Here is a 24,894-nt window from a genome sequence, read left to right as displayed (position 1 = left end):
ACCAGGAGTGCTGCTCTCAGTGTGGTCTGTGGATCCACTGGGGTGGCCTCAAAAAGTCCAGTACACCTGAGCAAAACTTCCATATGTGCTGTTCATATCAGCTCTCATGTCATTATTTCATAACGAGCGAAACAGGTTATCAAACTTGATTGTAAGTCATGTGTTTTGTGTTTTTGTGGTATCCAAGCAACACATGGTTTATGCAGTGGAAACAAAGGATTTGATCACTGAGCAATGTAACTTTAAAACTTTGAGTTTTGTAAAAGAGTCAAAGTTGTGTTAAAAGTTCACGTGTTGTTTAAGGAACCTCACATATCTTAGATGGGTTACTGTTATGAGCTGTCCTATGTGACACCTTTACAATTACACATAATCAATGAAAAAATAACCTGCTTTTATGTAAATATGGAGTGTTGTAACAGCTTTGAGTGATCACTCTGTTTAATTAAGCGGACTGTCAACACCGTGAGTGACAGCTTGAGCCAATCCAATCAACATTTTCAATAAATGTGTACAGCGTGATGCTCAGGACACTGAAAAGTAGAAACCAAAAACATTCAAGAGTCCAGTGAGTTAAGGTGTGTTCACACATGCTCTGGAGCCATGAACTTGACCTTACCTGGCTGACCAGCACAGTCATGAAACTGTCTTCAACTGCTCAACACCTGCCGAGTCAAACCACCGGTTATAGTTGGATCCTGGTGTGGTGCTTCGCTTCGGTTAATGTGGTACCTTTATTTTATGGAATTTTCTCGTGTTTGGAACACTGAAATGGAAAAACTTTTACCGGGAAAAAAAAGTGCATGAGTCCTAATTTGAATGTGACATGACAGGCTTCCCAGTACACCACCTATGCAATGTCTGGTGGAATGATTGGTCTACAAGTTTGTCTTGCCCTCTGCATGCTCGTCAGGTCCCTTAATCAAACGAAACACAGAATTTCTAATAAGAAGAGCCTGTCTGTCTCCAGCCATGTGCCGGATGTTAGAAAAGATCATTTTCCAGACATTTGCTGATGTTGATGTGTGATATTTTAATGCTATATAACGTGTAGTTAGTTACCTCTAGTACTTCCCACCTGGTTAATACTGGAGCTGCTCTACATAGCACCCAACACATAGTTGTCCAAATATACAATAAGCATGCCTATTTGGATATCATGCAGCATGCACATAACAATGCAAGGTGATGTTGATATATTTTGGCTACCAATTGTGTATCCAGTAACATTAAATGTCTCGCAACAGTTGGTTAAGCCAGAAATTGTGTTACACACTCCTATCTTTATAATCTGTTATACAAACAGCCAAAAGGTACCTACAAGTAGTTCTGGGCCAAAATGCAGTTGATTACTCAGACACAACCAGCACGGAAGACTTGTTGTTGTTGTTGTTGTTGAAGGAAAGCTATCCAATGGCTCTCGGGGTGTCAAAGAATGTCAATAACTCTTTTATTTATGAACCATCATCTCAGAGCTGTTTACACAGTAAGACAAAGACCTACAGACTTGCTGAAGAGGAAAGTTACCTTGTAAGAGAACCAGAGATAGTTGCTGACTGGCTTCCCACCCCTCACTGGACGAAGACCTCTGCAGTGCTGACCCACGTGTTAATAATAAAGGATGCATTAAATTTTACATTTACACTGCTGAGTATGCCTCAACAAAATATCTTCGACATCAACCAGGTTAAAAAAAACAGGCTTTCAAATTAAATTTAAGCCATTTAACTGAGCGCGCTGTTCCATAATGAAGGTGCCGAGATAGATGGCGAGCATCTTTAAAGTCCATTTGTGTCATTTCACTTTGTTCCTTCTAAAAACAATTAAGTACATAACCACATGTACCCATTAATAATCATCAGGCACTGTTGCCTAGCTAGATTTGAGTGGGACTAATTATTCTCACCTGCATCATCTAGGCACCCCACACAGTGCACTACATTAACTTCAGCATTACTACCTTTATTTAAGGCTCCAGTGATTCTGTTTTAACTTGTGCAACAAAAAACAATCACGCCTTACCCATCCTGGTTCAGTCAGAAAGGTTTTTCCTCGAGGTGGCCTATATTTTTGACCTTTTGTGCTTTATATTTCTTTCTTTTCCATGAAATCCATATCTCTCAGCTCTATATGTGCAATCCTTTGGTTCAGCCTTTTTTCTGACCCTGGTGTTGTTATCAGTCAGATTTGGGGAAACGCATTCAGCCCAGCTGTGTGCAGAAGGTCTGCCTGGTACCATAGTCTACCTCAGTGCTCCTGCAGTGTTCACAATGAATTAGAAATATGAAAGTAATGCAGCCCTCCAGGCACTCCCTGTAAAACAAATATTTCTGCTAATGGTCGTCTAGAATTTAGCATCACTCAACAACAGTGAATCATCTCTCTGCTGTTATACCAATCGCACTGAATTCTTTGGGATGTCTTAGCTTGTTTTTGTGTTGCTTTATAAATCAGATTTTTTTCTTTAACCCCCCAAGGCCCTGCTATTGGTATTAAACAGACTCACCTTAGGTACATGTGTGAGGCAACTCTCTAACAACTTTAAAAGAAAACAGGCAAACTCTGCAGAGCAACATATACAGATGCTGTCATCTGCATAAAGATGAATTTCTTTCTGAATTCCCTTGCCTAGTTACAACAAGTTTGCTACACTTGTTAGCAAACAGATGCAGAAGAACATAATAATTCATTTGGAGTGATGTTTGTGCCCACATGATTAATCCAAGTCCCATGTTTGCTGTCCTTTGTTTTTCCTGTTTTTGGCCATTACTCCCGGCCGTGAGAGAAAAATCAGCCTGTGCCCTGATGAAGAGTTCCCTGCGTTTACAAGCTGGTTTGCAACTACTGGTCACTGATGAGGATTGGAGAGGAGTGTTGTAGCTTTAGAGAGGGTAGTGTTAGTCAACCAAACATGTTAGCAATGCTCCCGATTAAACAGAGAATTCTCTTTAGGCTATGAGTGTGAGCGCAACCCCAGATGCAAGCACACGCATTCTTCTGTTGCAGAAAATAACAAAATTAATTGCCTTTTTTTTTTAAACTGGAAAAAAATTGAGAAACCTTAATGAAATCATATGAAGCATAACTGTCAAAATGAGACATGTAGTAATAAATGAAATCAAATGGCCAGGGTGTACAGAGTGTTATGTCAGGCAAAAAATAGTGACACGCTTGTGCACCTTGCATGGAAAGCTTGTTAGCTCAGTCATTTTTTGGACACTGGAATGAAGACATCCACACTGGTGCTTATGTTGACAGCTGCTATATGAGGAGGCACTACAAAGTTCTCTTCTAATCTTAAGTTGGATTCCTGAGAGGTTATGTTTTTCTGATTTGTTGTCAGTGTATCATTTTCAAGAATAAAGGTTCAAATTTCTGAGAAATTTTCTCAGATATGAGCTATTCTAGATTGCAGAAGGCTGCACATAAATAATGTAAAGACTCTTTTAGGCGGCTCTGCTGGATAGGAAATGCAGCCTCTTCACAGACAGTCGACAGCAAACACAGAGTTTTTTCATTGGCTCGTGTTCTTTTCTTGAGATTTGTTTTTCTTGTTTCGTCTTCTTTCTATCTTAAGCTGAAATGGAGCTTGTGAAGGAGCTCGTATACTTCTGTCGACTGCTCGGTAATTCATCACTCATGACATCAATGAACAAAAAGTCTCTTTCTTTCATTAAACATACGTAGTATCAGGCGTATAAGACCAAATACACATAAAAACAACAAAGGCTTTGTATCCTTCAGTAGTAAAATATTTAAAAAAAATACTCTATTTTTAATTCAAATTTCTAATTTAAATGCATTTTATTGCTAACCCAATGCATTATGAGGACTTTGGTGAAACTCCCATTATCCTACTCTCTGTGTACTCTCAGAACTATGCAAATGGACGCAGACACTGGATGATAAACCCGGCTTGTGATGGTTATCGTAAAACTTCTCCAAGTTCCTGTGTGCTTTTCATGTTACCATAGACCCGGCTATGTGCCTTTCATTAATCGAAACATACCCATCGCATTATTTTGCAGCAACAAAATGGATGGATCCATCCAACACATCCATAATTTTCTTAAATGGTTATCTAATCCAGGGACACGGGGCAGCTGAGGCCAGTGCCATTTGACTTTGAGCAGGAGACAGGGTATATCCTGGACATGTCACCATTCATCACAACAAAACTGCTTTAGTTCAAGAAAATCCACATAGGCATAGGGGGGCTGTGGAAACCCCACAGAAGAGTAAAACAGGAGCTGTGAGGTGCACAGTGGGGCTTCTGGATATATGTCATTGGTGTTATAATTAATATTTGATTTTGAATTAAAATGTTTCTTGATTTGACGTTCTATCACAGATATGCTAAAATATTTAAAAGTAAACAAATCAGATCCAATAGAGCTTAAGAGGTCTCACTGTGATTGGTAGCTGAGGTGTGAGTTGCTGCAGAATGGGCGTGTTGTGATTTGTGAGATGGCTGAGTGCACATGAAAGTGTTGCAGCTGTCTCTACAGTGCTATTGGCAGACAGTAGTAATGCTGCTCCAGAAACACTGGAAATCCAGCACTTAGCCTCCTCCCTGCCTTCCTGTCACTGCACACTTAATGATGCGTCAAAGATGTTTGAAATTGTCTCCAAACTTTCTCTGAATTGTTTCTGTGAGACTTTCTGTAATTGTTCAACTTTTACAGTAAATAGTGGAAGAAGGTTTTTCAGTCAGACTGATGGAGAACAATCAGAGCTTTGTTTGTGAGGTTTTTTTCCTCCAAAAGAAAGTTTTTAGCTGTCGAGTAGTTTTGACAGAGTACCGTGTGCATCTGCATGGATGGAGATGCTGATGTGGATTCATGTTTCACTTTATCATTCAAGAAATGAGGAAATTCAAAGGAAACTACATTGTGACCACTCCTCTCTCCCAGTCTGATTTTAATGTGTGCTGGGACATATGGGCGTTGCGTGACCTTGCTGTTCTATTGGAGCTCATGTTTGATGTTGATGTGCGGTGAAGGTGGACAAATGGAGTTATGCTGTACTTGTGTCATGAATGCATTTCTGTATTGTTGTCAAATCAGTGGACGCCACAAGAAACGCAGTAACAAACAAGCTGCTGTGTTTCGTGGAAGACTCTAAAACAGCAGCCAGGTTCACCTGTGGAGAGAATTACTTAGAATGATTTATCCAGGCCAGCAATTATATCTCAAGTACTGTCAACTCATATTGTAGGTTAAATCTACTGGGCAGTCTCTTCACTGGAAGACATTTATCATATATCACTGTAGCTTCCTGTTTGATGTGGCTGAGGACCCCACTGTTTCCTGCCTGCTTATTAAGTGAAGACATATAAACCCTGTTTCCAGGTTTGCTTTGTCTTTCAATCAGCTGCAGCACATTGTTTTAGCTGCACTGAATGCTGTGCAGCTGATTCATTTATTTAACTGTCCTTTCTATAAGAACTTTTTGTCCCAGTCTTACTGCTGTGGCTCACATGGGCTGGAAGTGCCACAGTCTTGTGTTGCTTTATCTTTTGTTTTTGTTTTTTATTGTAGAACATACAACAGGAAAAGTGTGCATTGACAAAAGGAAACACAAAGCAAAAATCAACACACAATGACTTAAAAAAGGAAATCTTTGCAGTAGAGGATGTGTACTGGTGCATCATGCAGACAAGCTATCCATGCCAGCCCATATGGAAAAGATATATATATATAAATCTTACAAAGTTTGTATCTGTCTTGTGTGAAACTTGTATGAAAATCATACAAGGGTGAAAACAGATATAAGATCCCTTGAAAAATGATATAATGAAACTTGTATGTTTTGGATACTTGCTAAAACAGTATATGAAAGTAATGAGAAAGTGGCCGCTTTCATGAGTAAATCATATACGTTTTTACTATTTCTTTTCCATATGGGAGGAGACCGTGTGTGCACAAATATATTTAGTTGCCAGTTTATTAATAGCTTCAATGTATCCACTTAAATACAGTGGTCCTGCAGTGACATGCGAGTTTCTGTTGAAACTGTTTCAGAGAGGTGTGGTTCTGTCTACATCCTGGAGGAGGAAGTTTGCAGTGCTGTTGCACTGTGCTGTTTCTTTCATGGAGTTTACCTCTTTCACTATATTTGGCAATATGTTTGAAACATATTAGAAACATACAACTTTGAATCCTCAAAGTCAGTTATTTTACTTGTAATGATGATTATTATATATTGCAATAAGTGCTAAAGCTCAGAGACGTCCAATACAAAGGGCTGCTCAGGTGGCTGAAGGACAAGAATTGTAAAAATGAAAGCCTGACATTTCAGTGTGACAACATGATGTTAAACTAATCATTTTAAAAGAGATATTTCTTTTGCTGAGGGAATCCATAGACACTTATCTTTATGACATTTCCATCCCCTTTCCTTTGTCTAATGGAAGCAAAGAAATTCCAATTTTCCGGAGCAGTTTAAGCGAGGGCTGCAGGTCCCTACCTTTGAGTCAGGTTCAGTTTCTAAACACAGAGAGTTTGATATTTAATAATCTTAAGTGATTGGCGAATGCAGCCATGTTAAAATTTATACAGCCATTAATATGAAATTCAGTTGTTATATGAACTTGTTTCCAGTGGGAGCTGAGCTCCCGCAGGCCTGGTCTTTGTCACCAGTTCTTAACTGTTATGGACAGAATTTCCAGGCTTGTGAATGATGTGTTCCCTCTGGTTTATTTGAGCAGTGACCTTAATGTCACACTGGGGTGGTTTATAGTTGATATAGTTTGATACAGCGGGGACGAGAATTAGCACCCAAATCTGAGGCCACAGCTTTAAGTTGCTGCTCCAAACTGAGGAGTTCAGTTAAACCTTTGATTTTACTGATTGATCTATGTGACTATTTTTACTGATGGAAACAAGCTGTCTACGTCTAGGCCTAGGTGATGTGTTTCTGGCATGTCCAAATGGAAAGAGACATCAGGGCAGACCAGGATGTGCTGGAGAGATTATGTCTCTCTGGTGGCTTCGTAACTTGTTCGTGTCTTCGCTGGGAGAACTGGAGTTAGTGGCATCTCTGCTTAGACTGCAACCTCTATGGTTTAATAGTAGAACCACACTGGTGAGAGCAATGACCTCCAGTATGTTGTTGACTCAGTGAAGTGTTGGTAGCTGGTAGCAAAGCTGACTTTTAGTGTTTTTGCCAGTTGATTGTAGCAGAAATAACCGATCTTTGTTCTTAGAACAGTCGAGCCTGAAAAACGGGATTGTTCTCTTGTTCTTACTCTGACATCCCTGATTACAGAGTCAAATATAATGACTGACCAACGTCTCTGTGACTGACCTTTCAGTGAACCATATCCAGAGCAGATGCTGGTGTTTCCTGTTAACTGGAGTTTCTGATTAACTGGTTAACCAGTGTGTGTGAGACAGATGTGTCGTAGGTGTGATTTATTGATGTTTTCAGCATGTCCTTACTTGGCACTGGAGCTAAAGCCTCAAACTCAGACAGATACCACCAATTAAATCAACACCAGCTAAACCAAAACCTCAGACTTGCATGTGTGCAGATACGCAATGCAACACTTCTGCTGAAGGTGCCTTCAACAGGTGTGAGAGTGCAGGTGTAGTGTTTGTTTACCCTACAAATATAAAATAGTGTTTTATATAGTTTTTTCAAACTACCAGCACACAGGACATGACTCTACCATCTGCTGCTGATGCTTTGTAACTCTATACCTTACTCTGTACAGTACTGTAACTTACCCACATGAGATACTCTGGAAATCACTGTGCTGGGTCCAAAAATCGAAGACATAACAAAATTCTAAAACCAAAGCTCTCTGACTTGTTATTCGTGTGACTCACACGGTCCCATGCCAAATGCATCCTGCAGGTGTAGCCACCAGAAAGACATTCTCACCGGCCAGCCACACGGCAGCATTTTGCATTTAGGCATGTAGCCATAGTCGAGAAGTCCTGCTGAAGCATCAAAACGAGAAAAATAGAGGAGTTAAGTAACTTTGCACACTGGATGGTTGTTGGTGCCAGACAGGGTGGTCTGTCTGAAACTTCTGGTCTACTGGGATTTTTGATGCACAGCTTTCTCAGGGGTTTAGAGAGAATGACCCAAAAAAGAGAAAAAAAATCATCAATTCTCAGGGCAAAAATGTCTCGTTGAAGTCAGAGCTGTGACTACTTTGAGCTCATAGGAAGGCAACAGTCACTCAGTAACTGTTTATTACAACCGAGGTATTTAAAAAGAGCATCTTTGAACACACAACATGTCAAACCTTGATGCATTTGGCTACAGCGGTAGGACACGCAATGAGGTGATACTCTTGTCAGCTAACACTAAGAAACTGAGGCTTCATTTTGCACAAGCTCAAAACTGCACAATAGAAGATTGAAAAAATGTTGCTTTGTAGTACATTTACACTTTAACCTGGTAGACTTCATTACCTTCAGATGTTTAATCAGCATTAGCACTTGTGTGTGCTCTGCAAGTGTGTCTGACTCTATTAACTGGGGTTGTAATAAAAAAGAACATAAAACACTTTAACCACAAGCGCACGACAACACACTTAAGTACACTGATGTACAGAACCTCTGACTTTAACATCGGGTTTTCTTCTCTCGTTGCAGGTGTTCTTCTATGAACCTGTGAGGTCATAGCCATCTAACAGCAGCATCAGCACCAGAGGAGAGTTTACCAGCAGTCGGACCATGGACCTTAGATTTAGACGACTGTCGCCTCTCACCAGGGCGGCTCTTCATCTCCTGCTGCTGGCCAGACTGGTGCTTCCTTCTCACACAGAGAGTGAGTCCACATAGCTCATAGCTGTGCCTACATGTTCACAGTTTTACTGACAGCTAATATCCATTAGCTGACAGGAAGTGTGCACAGACAGCTTTCAAATGGAAATGTGTTATGTGACTGACATACAGCATCACTGCTCAGTTGAAAAAGCCCTTTGAAAAGCTTTGATTTAACAGCTTTGATACATGATTTCATATTTCACATTATGAAAGCGTCACACAGAAAACTGACATCCTGTACCTTTTCCTGCATTTGAAGGGCATTTTTAAAGTGGGACTGTTCTGTTATTTTTCAGCTCCGTATACAATAAACTTCATGGGTCCCAATTGTTATTGATGCCCCCTGTTTAAACCAGCTTTCTCCTAATTCGCTGCCTCTGGTAAACAGAAGATTTGAACAGGAGGTGGATGGGGCAGCAAAGCCCCACCTACCTGCTTTGTCTGAGATGTCCATGTCAGGGATTTCCTCTCTTTATTAAACCATAAACTCAAGAGTATAAAAAACTATTTAAAAAAAGCATTAGAGCAGTGTGAAGGCTGTGATTTGGAGTTGGAGGGATTGTTTGTACATACGCTGACTTCATTTTTGAGCATCCACACTGTAATTGTTTATATATAACAGAAAATAAGGAAAAAGGTTTTATTAACTCTTAAATGTAGGAATTTGACAGTGAGCGCTAAAGTTCCTTAAACATGCATTTTGTTTAATAACAGGAAGGACTGCAAAAAGAAATCTGGTTGTACACCAGAATTGTTTTGGCCGATGACAGCATGTAATAAATTTATAATAAGTAAAACTAAAAGTACTTTTTTGCAGCGAGAGTTGAGAAAACAACATTTCATTTCCAAGTAGCATTAAAATTAACTTTAATGGTGGTCAGAAAGTGTAAAATAGAGCAGTGATGTTGGCAGAGGATGCAATTTAAAAGAAAGTGTGAATGACTTCTTCCCATGCCCAATCTCCAGCTCCGTTTTCTGAAATTCAGATGAAGGCTTTTTGGGTTTTTTGCGTAATCTAGCTAAAATAAAATAAAAAATAGAAAAACAAACTGAAAACATCACTCTGGCATCCACGTAACAAAAATCCAGCCCTACAACCTGACCTTACTCTTGAGTTTGCCTTGCGGTTTCATGCAGCATGAAGTTCTCTTTTCAGCTGCCTTTAACAAACACCATTCCTCACAGGACTATTGTGGGTTGAATGTCAACCAGCTTGACTCTACCTGAGGCCAAATCAAAGAAAAACAAAAATAAAGGAGAGAAAAGAAAGTGAGAAAGGGATGGAGAGATTGTGTGTGAGAGAAAAGGTCTGGGCCGTTTCTGTCTCTCTTAGACTGGTGAAATAAATGTGTCTTGAGAAATCCATTTTTATTCATATAACTCAAAGTCAGATCAATACTCATTTGAAGGCACTTTTTGTGAGGTAAAACTTGGATTACCACAGATATAAACCCAACCAATCCAAAGACACCCAATGAGCAAAAATTTAGAAAGACGTTGTGCATTTAAAGGCAATAATCGTAAAATCTGACAAGTATCCTGTAAAAAGAGCTTTACTTAAAAGCACTTATAAAAACTTATAGTTGTTCTGATCACAGCTAAAGAAGAGTGGTGGTAGATAACATGGTTAAGACAGAAATAAGAGCTTGTGCTGTAGAAGACGTTAGAGAATATGAATTGTAAAAACAAAGCAAACAAAAAACTGTCACAAACTCTACCCCATGTATCGACTGAAAAGGCGACGTTATGATTTTGTGATTGACCAAAGCAGCAACTCCAATAGAGCCATAAAAACAACAACTATAGGAGGAACTGAGATGGTTGCTGTTTGGGTCAGCTGACATACGTTTCATTTGATGACGTTACATTTGAGATTAGAAGACTGATGGTTGTAGGCATTTAAAAAAGATGTTGCTCTGAGTTTAACCAGAACATCTCTTAGCCTCACAAACGGCTCAGGACTTTTTTATGACCACTTAGATGCAACTGCCCCAGAAAAAGTCTCTTTTTGTCTCCCACTAAAACATCCCTAAACCAGTAAGGTCTTTAGTTTACACCTATATTTAGCCTCAGATACTTTCTGCAGTATATTCGGCCCAGTCTGCACTAATATGTTTAGGAAGAACATAAAAGGTCAACATTATTATAAGCATTTCATTTGCAGAGGGGTCGTAGTGGGGTTTGGAGACTAAAAAATGGTCTGCATGCACTGAGCAGACTCCACTTAATTTGATAATGGTTATGTTGTTCTTCCTTTAGAATCCCATTGAACCCAGTCATACATGCGTAATCACCACAGCATTAGATCTGCGAAGGACAAAGGATGTAGAGGTGAAAGGTTAAGTAGGAACATTTGGAAAATGGAATTCTGTATTAGTCCAGTCATAAAGGGAAATGAGGCTGACATTCACGCAGCTACAGTGACAGCATCAGAAAAATAACTAAATTCCTAAACATCACTATGCTGTACGAACTGTGGCTTTTGAGATCTTCATGGATCTATGTGTAAATCTAAATAAAGAGTTTCATGGTTTTGGATGGGTGGGGACAGTAAGCAACATTGTACAGTGTTTCCCACAAGGCAGGGGTGCAAAGGAGGTGATGCTTCCATACATAAATGAATAAATAATGCCATATCATGTCATTCCACCAAATGAAACAGAAGTTATTCTTAAGCTTGTATTGAGGGCCAACTAAGATTAAAGTGTAGGCATAAAGCATAGAATTACAATTTATTCCCACATTGCATAAGGACGGCGCCATCATAGACGATCTTAGATGTTTTTCCATTTTGGGGTTTATTCCACTCACATGACACTGCTGTCAATCAAGGTCACTCAACATATACATGAGAACGAATGAACCCTATTCTGAAAGTATACAACATTTCTACATGTGTCAATTTACAGTCACTGCATTACAGAGTCAAGCATGTGAGGCCAGCCAGGCCGTAATAATCAATAACAGTCTTTTCAGATCTGCAGATCTCAATGCATCGAACTGGCACATCTTATAATCTCAAAGCTGCTCTAACAAGTCACTTTCTCTGTATATTTCTGTGAAACAACCAGCGTATTTACTCGCAGCTCTTACAGCAGTGCAAAGACCGTGTTCATGCATGTCAAGAGACATGGTCTACATTTAGACCAGGCAGGGGCAGGCTGATGCTTCAGAGGTCTCCGAGGCAGAGGAGGAGCTCCGTGGAGGGCGGTTTCTCGACAACAGGTTCATTATCAGGGCTATTTGCTTTATGGCTGCAATGAGCACATTTTATAATTTCCCTTTATAATTTGCAGATAGGAATTCATCAGCGAGCTGTGTCAGTAATTACCTTCCAGTGTGAGAACTCCGGAGAAAATGAGAATCATTAATTGCTCACAAAGAATTGAGATTTTCTCAGATTTTTAATGAAACCATATTAAAACCATTTAAACCTGATTCATGGAGTTTGTGTCAGAAATGGAAACCCTTTAATTCCCCAAAATTACCACTGAAATACACAAAAGTCATTTTACATGCTGCTGGAATCAACCGGCGCTCTTGATACAGGAACTCACGATCCTGCCAGCTAACAAATTTACAGTATTTTGTTTCACATCAAAATTAATGCGATATGCTTATTTTAGGGTTCACTTGTAGGCCACAGTCAAATGAGTGACACGGGTGTCATTACGGTTATTGATGGAGCATCAGTCCAAGCTTTACGAGGAAAGTTACAGAGTAAAAATAGAAAGCACCATGCCCTCTTCGTTCTGTGTGTACGTCTGTGTATCATCAGGAAGGTTTTAATAGCCCGTTCTTCTGTAATGTCCTATTGTGAAACCTTGAAAATGATTTTTGGACATCATGAAACAGAGAATGCTACGCTGCACACACAGATCATCTGTTTGAGCATCAGATAAAGTGGGACATCATTTACAAAATGAACATTATGCTGTAGTCAGTAAGACTTGAAACTAGCGATTGAGACCATAAACTAATCAGGAAAGTGTTCACCAAGGACATAATGTTTTCTCACCGGCTTTGATAGACCTCTTTCTGAGGAGTCGCCCCCTGATGGCTGTTAAAAGAATGCAGGTTTGAGGCACCAAATGTTGGATACACCTTTTGGACAAGACTTTTTTAAACAGTGGATGATCAAAACATTTCCTAGAATATTTGTTTCATGTATTATGACTTGCATGTGTCTGGATGGAGTCATCAAGTGAAAGGAACAACACATTCATTACATTTTATAAGCCTTCAAATTAAGGGAGTGAAACAAGAAAAAGAAAAACAAGCCTATGATTCCAATATTCTCAAAGAAAAATGAAGATGCACTGCAGTATTGTGCTGTGGATGGTTGGCTGCACAGCAGTTTTCATGACCTTAATGACTTCATAATATTGCATTTTGTGCGACTGTTTCCTTGTGCGCACAGTTGGCTACTCAGTGTAACACAGTCCTATCATTTGTTGATTAAGTTTGAGGAGGAATCATTAGCACTTGATTTGATGCAATAGATCTCCCTGTTGATGCAGTGTGAGGGGTTGTAAATGAGATGGATGAATAGAAATTGTCATTTTAATTAGTTGAGTCCATCAAATACTGAAATGTTCTCCACATGTGCTGATGAAAACGACCTCCTTCAAAGGAAAAGACATAAGCCATGCGATATTATGTCTGTGTAAGCTGGTTGCATGTCAAATGTCAGCGCTCCGCATGGAAGGAGTGCTGCAGTTCCACAGCTGTCTGTGGCTTATTTTCACCATATACCAAAAAGGCCTGATTTTAACAGCGCCCAGAAAGTAAAACCATTAGGCTGCTTGATGAATGATTGCATACAATTAACTACCTGATGTAAAAGACTGAGCTGAACACAGTCTTTTAAAAGCAATAAAAGTTTCATCATAGTCTGTTTTTAAAAATCATTTCATGACTCACTCATAATAATTGGACACAGTGTGTACAAAATTACCTTTACTACCCCACTGCTTTCCAAACAACGTACATTAGAGCAAACTCTGTTTTAGTTCTTTGATTTTGATTTTTTAAAAGCATTATTCCAAAGTATTTATGTGGAAGTATCAAAAACCTTTCTTTCAGCTGTACAGGTTTCCAATTTATCACATTTCCAAGCCTGGCCGTTCAGGTTAGACGACTTACATACTTAAATGTATCTGCTTTAAAACTTAAAATGTTCCCAAACCTTATTTAAATACAGAGAATATTAGAGAAACACAAAGTTTTAAGCCAATGAGCGACACTGTCTGATCACTACAATTCACTGGAGGCTTGCAGAAGTATGTAATCATTCTCTGATGCAATGCAATCGTATTTGACACTTGTATAAATTTGCAACAACGGTTTTGTGGAACAGAAATGTTCTGAGTTTCAGTAATGGGCATGACTAACCTGCAGTAGCTCATGGTACACCCGCCAAGCAGACGTGAGCACCTGCACAAAAACTACTGCTGTAGATGCACAAAGAATCAATATCAGTTTAAGTTTAAGTGGACGATATATTTAGAACATTTTCATCTTCTTTCTGTCAAGGAAGTGAAGCCATTACATTCCAGACTCCATTGACCAAAACAGTAATTTTACGCCACAAAACAAGGGAATTGCTTGTCTAACGCTCCCTCGACTGATTCGTTTCTGACTTTGATGTTTAAATGGATTAGTTCACAAAAAACGCAAAAGTCACACAAAGTGAACACAACTCCTGTTTTCTGAAAAGTAAAAATCAATGTTTGTGTTCAGTCTCCCGGCCTTCGTTTTCTTTCTACAAACCAATAGTCTTTGCTGACTGTTGTCACGTATGAACTTTAAGCACTACGTTAACATGTACTGCGCAGTAGACTCTGGGTTATTAGCATTGGACCAGGCTCCATGCTTCAGTGAATCTAAGACCACAAGAGCTGAAACACTGGCAAAGTCTTACTGAGCACAGACTTTACACATCCTCAGACTGTAAGATGGAAATGTTATTGTCTAATTCTATATTATTTCTGAAAATATGTTAAAAAATCAGCTCTAAGAAAAAAACTCTTAAAACTTTTTAAAAACTGTTTTTCTAGAAAAAGTGCTCATTTTATAATGTTTTTAAACTTTTAACTGTTAAAATAATGTACTTGGTAATGAGCCAGTCTGAATTGTGTATATATATTTTTTCTGGAACAAATTTTATTTGCTTGTAGTAAATCATATACTTGTTATGAATTATTGCACTACTAACGTTCTTCTCTCAAGTAGATTCAAGAGAGACTTGTTTGCTTGGTAAAACCAATGCATTCCTGTTTTACAGTGATGAAATATTTACCTCCTCATATATTTGAGGGCGTTAAACCAGGAAGATATTCCGATCATTTCCCTTCTCCAGCAGTGATGAGTTATATGTCTTATACAGTGCTGTGAAAAAGTATTTGCTGATTTCTTTGGGGTTTTTTGCATTTCTGTCATCCTAAAAATGTTTTGGTATCATAAACCTAATTTTAATATAAAGCAAATATGACAGGTGTAACTACAAAATGAACATTTAAAATAATGATTTAATTTCTTAAGGGAAAAAAGCTGTCCAAACTAACTCACTCTGTGTGAAGAAATAATTGTCCCTCTTTTTAAATCATAAATTAACAATCATTAACCACATTTTTGGGAAAGCTGTGTTGAATTTCACGAGCCACACCCAGGCCCGATTAATGAGAGACTTGTTAACTCAAGCAATCATTTAAATAAAAGCTGTCTGACAAAGTGAAGTGGAGTGAAATATCATAAAAAACAAAGACATTATGCAGCAATCTAAAGAAACAGCTGAGAAACAAAGTCGTTGACATTTTGGGTCTGACAAGGATTACAAAACCATTTCTAAGTCTCTGGGACTCCAGTGAACTTCAGTTAGAACCACTTATAGAGAAACCTTGGTACTGGTGCGAACCTTCCTAGGATTGGCTGGCCTACTAAAATTACTTCCAGAACGCATTGATGACTCATCCATGAGGTCACAAAAGAATCCAGCACAATATCTAAAGTTTAACTTTTTGTTTGAGTCCTGTTACATCTGGCATAAAACGAACAAAGCATTTCATAAAAGGAACGTCATACCAACAGTCCAACGTGGTGGTGGTCGTGTAAAGGTCTGGGCTTGGTTTGCTGCTTCTGGATCTGCACGATGTACCATCATTGATGGAATCCTGAATTCTGCTCCTAACCAGGAGAATGTCCAGCCATCAGTTCAAGCCTTGAAGCTCAGTCACACTCTTGCTATGTAGCGGCACAATGATGTGAAAACTCCACCTCTGTATGGCTTTAAAAACAAACAAACAACCTTTTTACACCTGGACAGGTAAGTTTGAATTATCCTTTTTTTTAAATAAACAAAATCCACATATAAAAACTTCATTTTGTATTTACATGCCTTATCTTTGTTTAATAATAAAATCTGAAATGTGTGACAAAAATGCAAAATGTATATATATAAATTAGAAAAAGAATAGGAAAATAATTTTTCATGGCACTCAATTAAACATGTTAGTGCACTTTGCATTATTCAGCTACTCGGTCTTTTCCACGCAGGGTTTCTTGCCTCTCTTTTCTTCCTGCCCAGCTCTGCTTAGATTTGAGACTCCCCTGGGTCGCATACACATAATGATTAGAAAAATAGAATCAGTTTATTCCCTGTGTCTTTGCCTCCCTCCTCCCAGCATTCATGCAGCATGTGGGTACTGCTGCCATACTTGCGTGGGAGGCAATTTTGCGGGTCATGAACAAGAAGCAGTAGTGAACGATGTATTATTTATAAGAACAAACACAAGTGGCAGCCGTGTCTCTGCATCCAGCTCTCCAAACAGAAAGGAAGATTACTAAGACTCTGCCAGGCTGTCTGACAGTTTGGGGATTCGATTTTAGACAGTGGAGTAAAATGATGAGTTTAGTCTCGACTATGCAACATATGTGAATGTAGAAGATTTATAAAGTCCAGCTTGGAATCTGCTTCCTCCTGAAAGAAACTCTTAAAAGTCCATTTGCGCCTGTTCAGTTAATTATTGAGTGATGATATATTTAACTGTTTGCTACATTCACGCTGCTCCTCAGCCTGGTTGAATTTATTGGATTTGCAGGGTGTGTGCTGGCAAACAGCTATTGACAAGAGTGTAAATTGATTGGTCCATGAGAATGTAAAGCTTTATCTCTGTTAAGATAAGCTGTCTTTGGCAGAGGGTTGACATATGGATTATCATGCAATGAAGTGCAAATGTTGACTGTTTTTCCTTAAAAAAACAAAAATGTATCTTGGAGTCTCGACTGCAGACGTGAGCTGTTCCCTGAAAAAGGTAGAAGTAAACACCTTTATGAGCCCAACATTAGGATTACAGATTATCTTTAAAATTAGGAAGAATATTATTTAAATATGGTGAAAGGTGTTGTTGCACATGATGCTAATGCATGTTTCACTTTAAATGATTTTAGCTCATACGTTTATGCTATACATGGCTGTACTTGGACAGTAAATGTGAGAGCCCTGTTAGATTAGTATAACTCATTAAGAAGAATGTGTGAACAGGTTAAAGATAAACAGAATATTACAGCTCACTGTCTGTTGGATGGATAGCGTGCCATTCAAAGTAATAGGACCGTTTAGTTTCAGTACCAGTGTGGTGCTAAACTAGTGTACCACTGTGCCCCGTAATCATCACTGTTGTCTTATGGTATTTTCAAATGTCTTAGAATTCATAGAAAGTGGCTGAAAATACTGCCTGCTGCCATCAGACAGGCGCTAATGGGTTTCAATATTGACAAATGCCACTTGGGAGTTCCAAACATCATAAATGGAAATAATAAATGCAAATTTAGAGGTAGATTGACTTGTTTTGCAATGAGGGCAAAAACTAGATAAAAAGAGGATAAATAAAGCAGAACAAGAAAGCCTTTTTCTTTCCCATAATGCACCCCACTCTTAAACACATTTGATCACATTAATAATCAGCCAAACCCATTAGCTGCTTGCTGAACTGTTTACTTTTTGTTTTATTCAGTGTATTCCACTGTTGAGCGTGAACCCTCGGTTATATCACCAACACTCAGCTGTGGCATCCTACTTATTCAGCCACATGGATAGGTTCCAAGTGCTCTGGGTCAGAATATAGCACTGTTTATTAACCAGATGACTGGAAACGTACAGTATTTAGGCCTAGCTCAGTCTGAAAACATTTGCTTTCACTTTTGTTGTTGTTATTGTTATTGCATCTTGTCATAAAAATGTACTCCTGGCAAAACAAAAAAGAAGGCAATTGTCTCGTTAGCTTTACAGGATTATCAAGTGTACCAACACATGCACAGCAGCCTCGATAATGACCCTGCAAATGTCACAACATATTGGGTGTAAACAAACCATGTTTTGCTGAGTTTCACATGCCTGGTTTAAATGCGCCGCTGATGATTTGAATTTTTAAAAAAAAGAAATCCAAAATGTCTCCGTCAGATGCGTTTTTTTTTTTTCAGCATGCGATTTAGTGGAGTTCTACTGTACGTCTGAGCTGTGAGGGAACTCTTCACGTTTGCTTTATGTCTTCACTTCATGGCTCTGTATCAGACTGCTTCCTGCTCTCTCAGCTGTACCGTGGATGCTGGAAGGTACGGGTGGTACACGGCTGACAGTTCATGCTGACAGGCCCGTCAGACGGCGGCACTGGCGAACTGGCAGAATTCTCTGTATTAGAGGGCGCAGGGTTGTGCTGTGAAACCCAATGAGCAAATGTTTGCTCTCCCCTCCATCCTCTGTTCATAGGCAAAGCAAATATTGTACTTCTGTTGATATATGATTGCTTTTCATGTGGTATCAGATAACGACATCATGGGACACATGAGAAGTCATTCAACTAGACACCTTTTAATATTTACAGGTTGTCATTTGTTTTTATCAGTAGTACCCAGTATTCAATATTTTTTTACACTAGCTGCAAACATACAACAATTTCTGAGGCTGAAAAAACAAAGTCGGGTTAGAAGTGTTAATAGATGCTGTTCTTTTCATGGCCACTGGAGGCTCCAAAAGTGGGTCGGTCCAATAGACGGTGTAAAAGATGGCAGGAAGGTCAATGTCAGAGCAACCAAAGTTTAAATAATAAACCTAAATTATTATTTATTTCAAATTACAGGAGGTGAGATGCATTCATACTGCCGTGTATGTGCAGTCACATCCACTATATATCCACAAATCAGTGAAAAACGTAGATCCACCCAGCACTATTTATCAATCCAGTTTAATCATAATCACACACTGGGTGACATTTACTGACTACACAACACCCTCAAGCATAAACAACCTACTTTAAACCACATCATGATCTTGTATGGGTAACTGCAACCAAACACACACAGTACACTCAGAGAAAAATAATAAAGTACAAAAGCACGTGATGTCTTTGATGGCATAGTGTACACAGCAGGATGCGTTTTTCTTTCAGTGTAGAAATAGATTAATGAGCTCCCCATACTGTGGGACAGCTACTGACTAAAACTAAACAAATGAAGTTTTTAGTCCCAAAGACACTTCCCAAAGTGTGACCCATGTGTCCCAAAGTCATATAAATAAGAAAAGCAAAGATCAGAAAGTCAGAATTTAACAAAATAAATGAATAAATATAAAGCCCAAAGCAACTCAAGGAGCCAAATGGAGACAGAAAGATGGACACCGGAACTAAGAGGGAGATCAGAAACACTTATCAAAGACTGGGAGGCAACACACAGGATTGATTCTCACCACAGAGCGAGATCGTACGGCAGAAATAACCTGAAGGTATAATAAAAGGAGCAGGGGGAGGGACAAAGGAAAGAATCAGACATTTACAAAGCCACAAGAAATTTTTATTCAGACCGGAGTAAACTTTAGGAGGCGTCAAAGTTAACCCAAGAAGACACGGAAAAGACTAAGGGTGATAGCTAAAACTAAGAACACAAAGCAAGGACTGTAACAAAGACCTTTATGCTGATAACTCATCCAAGAGGTCTGTGATTTGGTTATGGTCAGAATGGTTTTGTGGTATTCTATTTGAATAGTGACTTAGCAGGTATCCCTTTTTCCTAAAGAGTTCTAATCATGATGCAGTATCTTGGTGCTGGCCTTTGTTTGTGTCACTTCCTATTAAATTAAAGTAGCTCTCTGTTCTCTGCTTTAATGCCACTTACATTAATATTCTTGTAATTTATGTAGCTGATAATAGTACTGACAATTATTTCTGCTAGAGACAAACTTCATTGACCTCTGCACCTAAACTGATTGCTTTTTGCCAGTTTGTCATTTCATCAAAGAACTTTGCATGAGAAGCTGCCCACTCCTCAGTTGGAGGCTAGCAGGAAACTGCAGTGTTTCTGAGGAGAAGCCAGATTGTTTATATGTCACTTTGACTGATCAGAGGTTGATTTGCATGGCTGCTTCCTCTCAACTCCACAGCCTAATGAGTCTCTGTGAGGAGAAGGCACTTTTTGTGAAACTGTTGTCACTTGTCATTGTGAATTGCCTCTGAAACACAGCTTTATTCCGCCTCACACAACATTTGACTGCCTGGCTGCATGCCTAGACACCATTAAATTCTGGAGCCCAAATGAGAAACGGGCCTGTAAGACAAGTGTGCTGCAGTGGGTGACAATGAGACGCGAAGCAGCAGGCTGTAAAGTCAGGGGGTTTGCTGAAGAATAGTTCTGACCTAGGAACAGTATTAAGTCATTAAGTCTGGGGATTTTAGATCGTCCTTCTCCAGAGTAATTTTCCAGCTGCTTAACCTTTATTTAAGACAAACATCTAAGTTTCACCGCAAAGATTTTCAAATGAGAAAGTTACTCAAAACTTTAGATGGTAAGTAAAACATAAACTAACATTTTTTGCAGCTATAATGAATAAAGTACCTTTCAGGGTGTCCTATATGATCCTTTGGGTGCTAGGCTTTGGTAAAGTTAGTGTGAAACACAAACTACAGCAGAACTGAGATGCAGTTATCTTTTTATATTCTTGTTCAAAAACAAATGAGCTGAACTGCAGGTTTGCAAACGTACCTACACTAGAAACATATTTCCATAGGACAGGAGTTGAGTAGATGAATGGGAGCTTTGTTATTGGGCACATCAGGACTCCTTGGCATCAGTCATATTACAGCGCACACCGTAGTCAACATCTGTCTCCTCTGTCCTTCCATCAATCACTGGAAACATAAGTGGCCTCTGCCTTCAAAGTCTGACATGGAGCATATTTGCATGGAGCTAATTATATTTCTTCTTAAATAATGTCTCAGTTTATTCCTCCACCCTGTGAAGCAGCTTCCGGAGTGTTGAGGGTGTATTTATTTAACTCTTGCCTGTAGCCTGTGTGGGCGGCGGTTTGATGGACAGGATGTAATAGTGAGGATACAACGTTGTAGTTCCAAACAAAACAAGCCATCTTTGAATATGCATAAGAAATTAAGAGAGGAAGCACAGTCTGCGTGGGCTAGTGGGCGCACAGCGATGTAAACTTCTAAATGTTAATTAATGATTTAACCACACAATGTGGTTCACAAATGACTGATTGTCTAAAAGTGAGGATTCAAACAAATAATAAATAAAATTAATAAACACAATATTGGTGATGAAGATCAGAGAAAGTGGAGTAATCGTTTGCAAAGGTAAAGACTGCTCAGCAGGTGACATGTGAAAAGTGCGAATATAAAGCTTTCTTGTAATGTCCTGATTCATTTCATATGTTTTTAATTCAGAAGTCCGATCTATACATAATATGTGGCAGAAGTTATGTATTTACTTTATTTTACCTTCTCTAGATCCACAAAGAGCAGAGTCACAGTAATCATTATACTATTAACTCAAAGCCATATAAGCTCAAGTTTCAAGTCAATAATAACAAAACAGTAATAAAACTAATTATTCATTAGTAGATAACAGTTAACTACAGTTTGTTAATGAATAGGTAATTGACAGCTTTTTAAAGTTTGTTATAAAATCTTACAAAAACATGTTGCTGATAAACGATACAGATCAAAACCTTCAGCTGATCTAGTGCACGACATAAAACATCCACTGAACAGAGGGGGAGCTGTCGCCCTCCACCACAGAAAGGTAGGATGAAATGTAGGCTGATGCTTTTCACTTCCACTCGTATTGCACATTCAGACTGGTATGTCTTTCATATTGTACTGAGCCACTGAAAGTTAAAAAAAAAAAAAAGGAAGGGTCAGGGCTTGGCGGGGAATAATTCTGAGAAAAAAGCTCAAAACTTAATTTTTTTTTCTCATAAATTTGCCTCTTTAATGTAAAAAATTCAGAGTTTTTTTTTCTCAGAATTATTCATCCCAAGCCCTGACCTTCATTTTTTTCCACCTTTAGTGGGCCTAATATGCTGTTGTGCTTTTCAGCTGCACCTAGGTGCATGAGCTCACAGCGAAGGTAGGGGAGGGCCGGTCATGTTGACAAATTTGATTGGTGTGCAGTGGATCTTTTGCACCATTGGCTCAAATGTGCGTCTGCCAACCAGGAAAATGTCCAGAGTGCCAGATGACCAGTCCAGCCCTGGTGAGTCTGTAGTTACTGCATTTCATATGCAGTTGTTGAGTAAATGTAACTATAAATCTGCTCTATAGCTGGAGTCAAAGCACTGAGCTTAACAATTTTCTTATGTTTAAGCGCACGCTCTCAGTTTCTGAAATTATAGCCTTGGTTGATTCATTTATAGCCCAGTTTATGTTTTACATACATCTTTAAAAACTGTCACTCTCTATTTGACCAGTTAGAGTTTTTTAAAAGGAAGGTCAGAACTATTTATGGAATGGGGCCACAGATTTATGACTTCTTTGGTGAGACTGGTGGTGTTGTGGTGGTTTAATGCTGGATTTCAGAGTGTAACGTATGACCCGTTATGCATACGCTGGACACGAGTGTGATGACAGCAGAACTTTTATTTACAACTTTGGTTTTTGTTTTGCTCTGGGACACAGACACTCCCGCTCTCTGCTGTCACGTCCGCTCTCCTTCCGCAGCTCTTCTTGTTGGCGGCGCACCTCCGCCGCCTGCTCCCGCTGGGTGGCCACTATTTCGGCCACCATCTGAGCCAGCTCCTCCCTTCCCTGGCTCCGGTAAGGACCCGCCGTGCCGCCTCCTGGGTTTCTGCACCAGTGTGGTGTGAATAAGGCACGGCGGGTCCAGGGATCAGTGTTTTGAGGCATTTTATTCACATCACAACACACCACACCAACAACCCCTGAGTCCCCGTGTTTTTAACTGGGCGGGCATGATTAAGGATGCCGTGCAGGTGCGTCCGCCCTCCCTCCCTGCATGGCACCGCAGGCCACGCCCCACCACACAGAGATAACCTCGCACCAATTTTTAACAGTCTTAATAACTATGACTCAGACTCATTGGTTATATGCAAAACACTATGTTAAAACTTAGTGTTACAATAAATGTGTAAGTAACAACCACTTGTTTGATTCTCTAATTTTCATATTGGCAACAATGCTGTGTGTTTCAGTCAAACAGTGAATGTGTGTACTAATAATATTTTGTGTCAAAACCTGATTTATATCTTGCTCTTTTTTAATATAGAGCTCTGCTGTAGTTCAGAAAAAAGGAAAAGACACACACACGCACACACACACACACACACACACACACACACACACACACACACACACACACACACACACACACACACACACACAATGGGCTCACATTTGAGAGCTACAGAGACTGGAAATGACAAAAAAGTAAAGTGGAGAGAGTCTAACACGATGTCGGTGTGGGGCATTTTGATGGAATCGTTTTACAATAAGAAAACAGAGAATATCGTAAACAAAGAGAATATTGACACAGATGGGTGAAATGATCCTATTCAGTTTTATTCAGACGTATAGTTTTATGTGTTTTTGGAAACAGATGTGCCACGGTCTCGGCATAAACTGTTTTACGTGTTTCAAAGCTTTGATTTTGTGCTCTCTCTTCTGTTTTGCTCAAGCCGGGTTTTTACCTCTGCTTGTTGTTCCCATCATCTCATTTCTGTATATCCTTCCTGTGACCTGTGGCACACCTGCATCAACTGTCCATTGTTTACATCCTATTGCTTTACTTTATGACTTCAGATGTCATATACAGTAAGTGTAACAGCATCGATGGTGACATTTATATTCATAGTTATTTTTAACTACAATAGCACAATGTAACAAACTATATATATTTTTTAATAACACATGCACAAATGGTAAAGTTTGACTGAGATAGTTGATAATCTTAAGTAGCTATTACCTAATAGCTCGTACTGAAGAAACACATTTCAATGGCTTAAGAACTTCACATAAGAAACTGATCACGACTGACTTTTTTCATTAGTTATATTCATCTTTATTAGTTCTGAACATCATCATGATGGTGTTTAATGTGGTTCAGCTATGACAGTCAAAGTTATGGCAGCAGTAGAAATTGTGCTTAAAAATTTCAGCATTTTCACTGCACTTTACTCTGCATGAGGGTGAGAATGTTGTTTTACAGGCTTTTTGGTTTAAAGTCTCTCTCCATGCCAGTCACAGTGAAACCTTGTCACCCCATACTGGTTTTTCACAGATGTACACGGCAGTTAGTGTGGCACGTAGGCAGCACACTCTGCTGAGTGGAAGGATTTGCTGGCTGGTGTCAGGGAGCCTGTCAGAGTGGAGGAGGTATGTGATGCCACAGGCCTCAACAGAATGTGTTAAAAGCACCGTCTCCTGTTTACAGTGGCATCGTTTACCAGAGTAATTGAGTGGAGAAAACGCTCTGCTCCTCGGAGCAAAAACCACCCATGAAGAGATGAGCTCATAACCAATGCACTTTATTCCACCAATTATTCACCAGCCTGCAGGAAGTTGGATATCAAGGCTTGTCTGAGAGAGAGATTATGACCTGCTGGGATTCACATATGCACATGTGTAAAACTCTGGATACACGATTAAGTGACCAGTCTGTGTTTAAAATAAGCCTTGTATGTAAAAATGTTCAGAAAAACAAAATCTCTCTCAAAGGTGCTTCACAGACTTGGGCCACAGGGTCCAGTTTGGCCCGCTAGAAAGCTTTGCAAAGCATAGAAATGATGTCTATATAGTGAAGTGAGTTTCTAAAA

The 24,894-nt window shown here is 39.3% G+C and overlaps 1 protein-coding gene across 11 annotated transcripts in view; it reads left to right on the top strand.

The window, feature by feature from the left end:
* The window catches only part of ptprfa (protein tyrosine phosphatase receptor type Fa), a 335,895-nt gene that overhangs the window by 95,331 nt on the left and 215,670 nt on the right, over positions 1-24,894 (top strand). For all 11 annotated transcript variants that reach the window (XM_039598488.1, XM_039598487.1, XM_039598496.1 and 8 more), the window contains one exon: positions 8,610-8,784. In XM_039598488.1, coding sequence (XP_039454422.1) covers positions 8,691-8,784 — 94 coding nt within the window. In that variant the 5' untranslated portion in view covers positions 8,610-8,690. The remainder of the gene's footprint in view (positions 1-8,609; positions 8,785-24,894) is intronic.

The sequence above is a fragment of the Oreochromis aureus genome, linkage group 15 (assembly GCF_013358895.1).
Source record: "Oreochromis aureus strain Israel breed Guangdong linkage group 15, ZZ_aureus, whole genome shotgun sequence".
Classification (NCBI taxonomy): domain Eukaryota; kingdom Metazoa; phylum Chordata; class Actinopteri; order Cichliformes; family Cichlidae; genus Oreochromis; species Oreochromis aureus.
The sequence above is the reverse complement of the archived record's forward strand: the minus strand, read 5'-3'. Positions and strand labels throughout refer to the sequence as shown.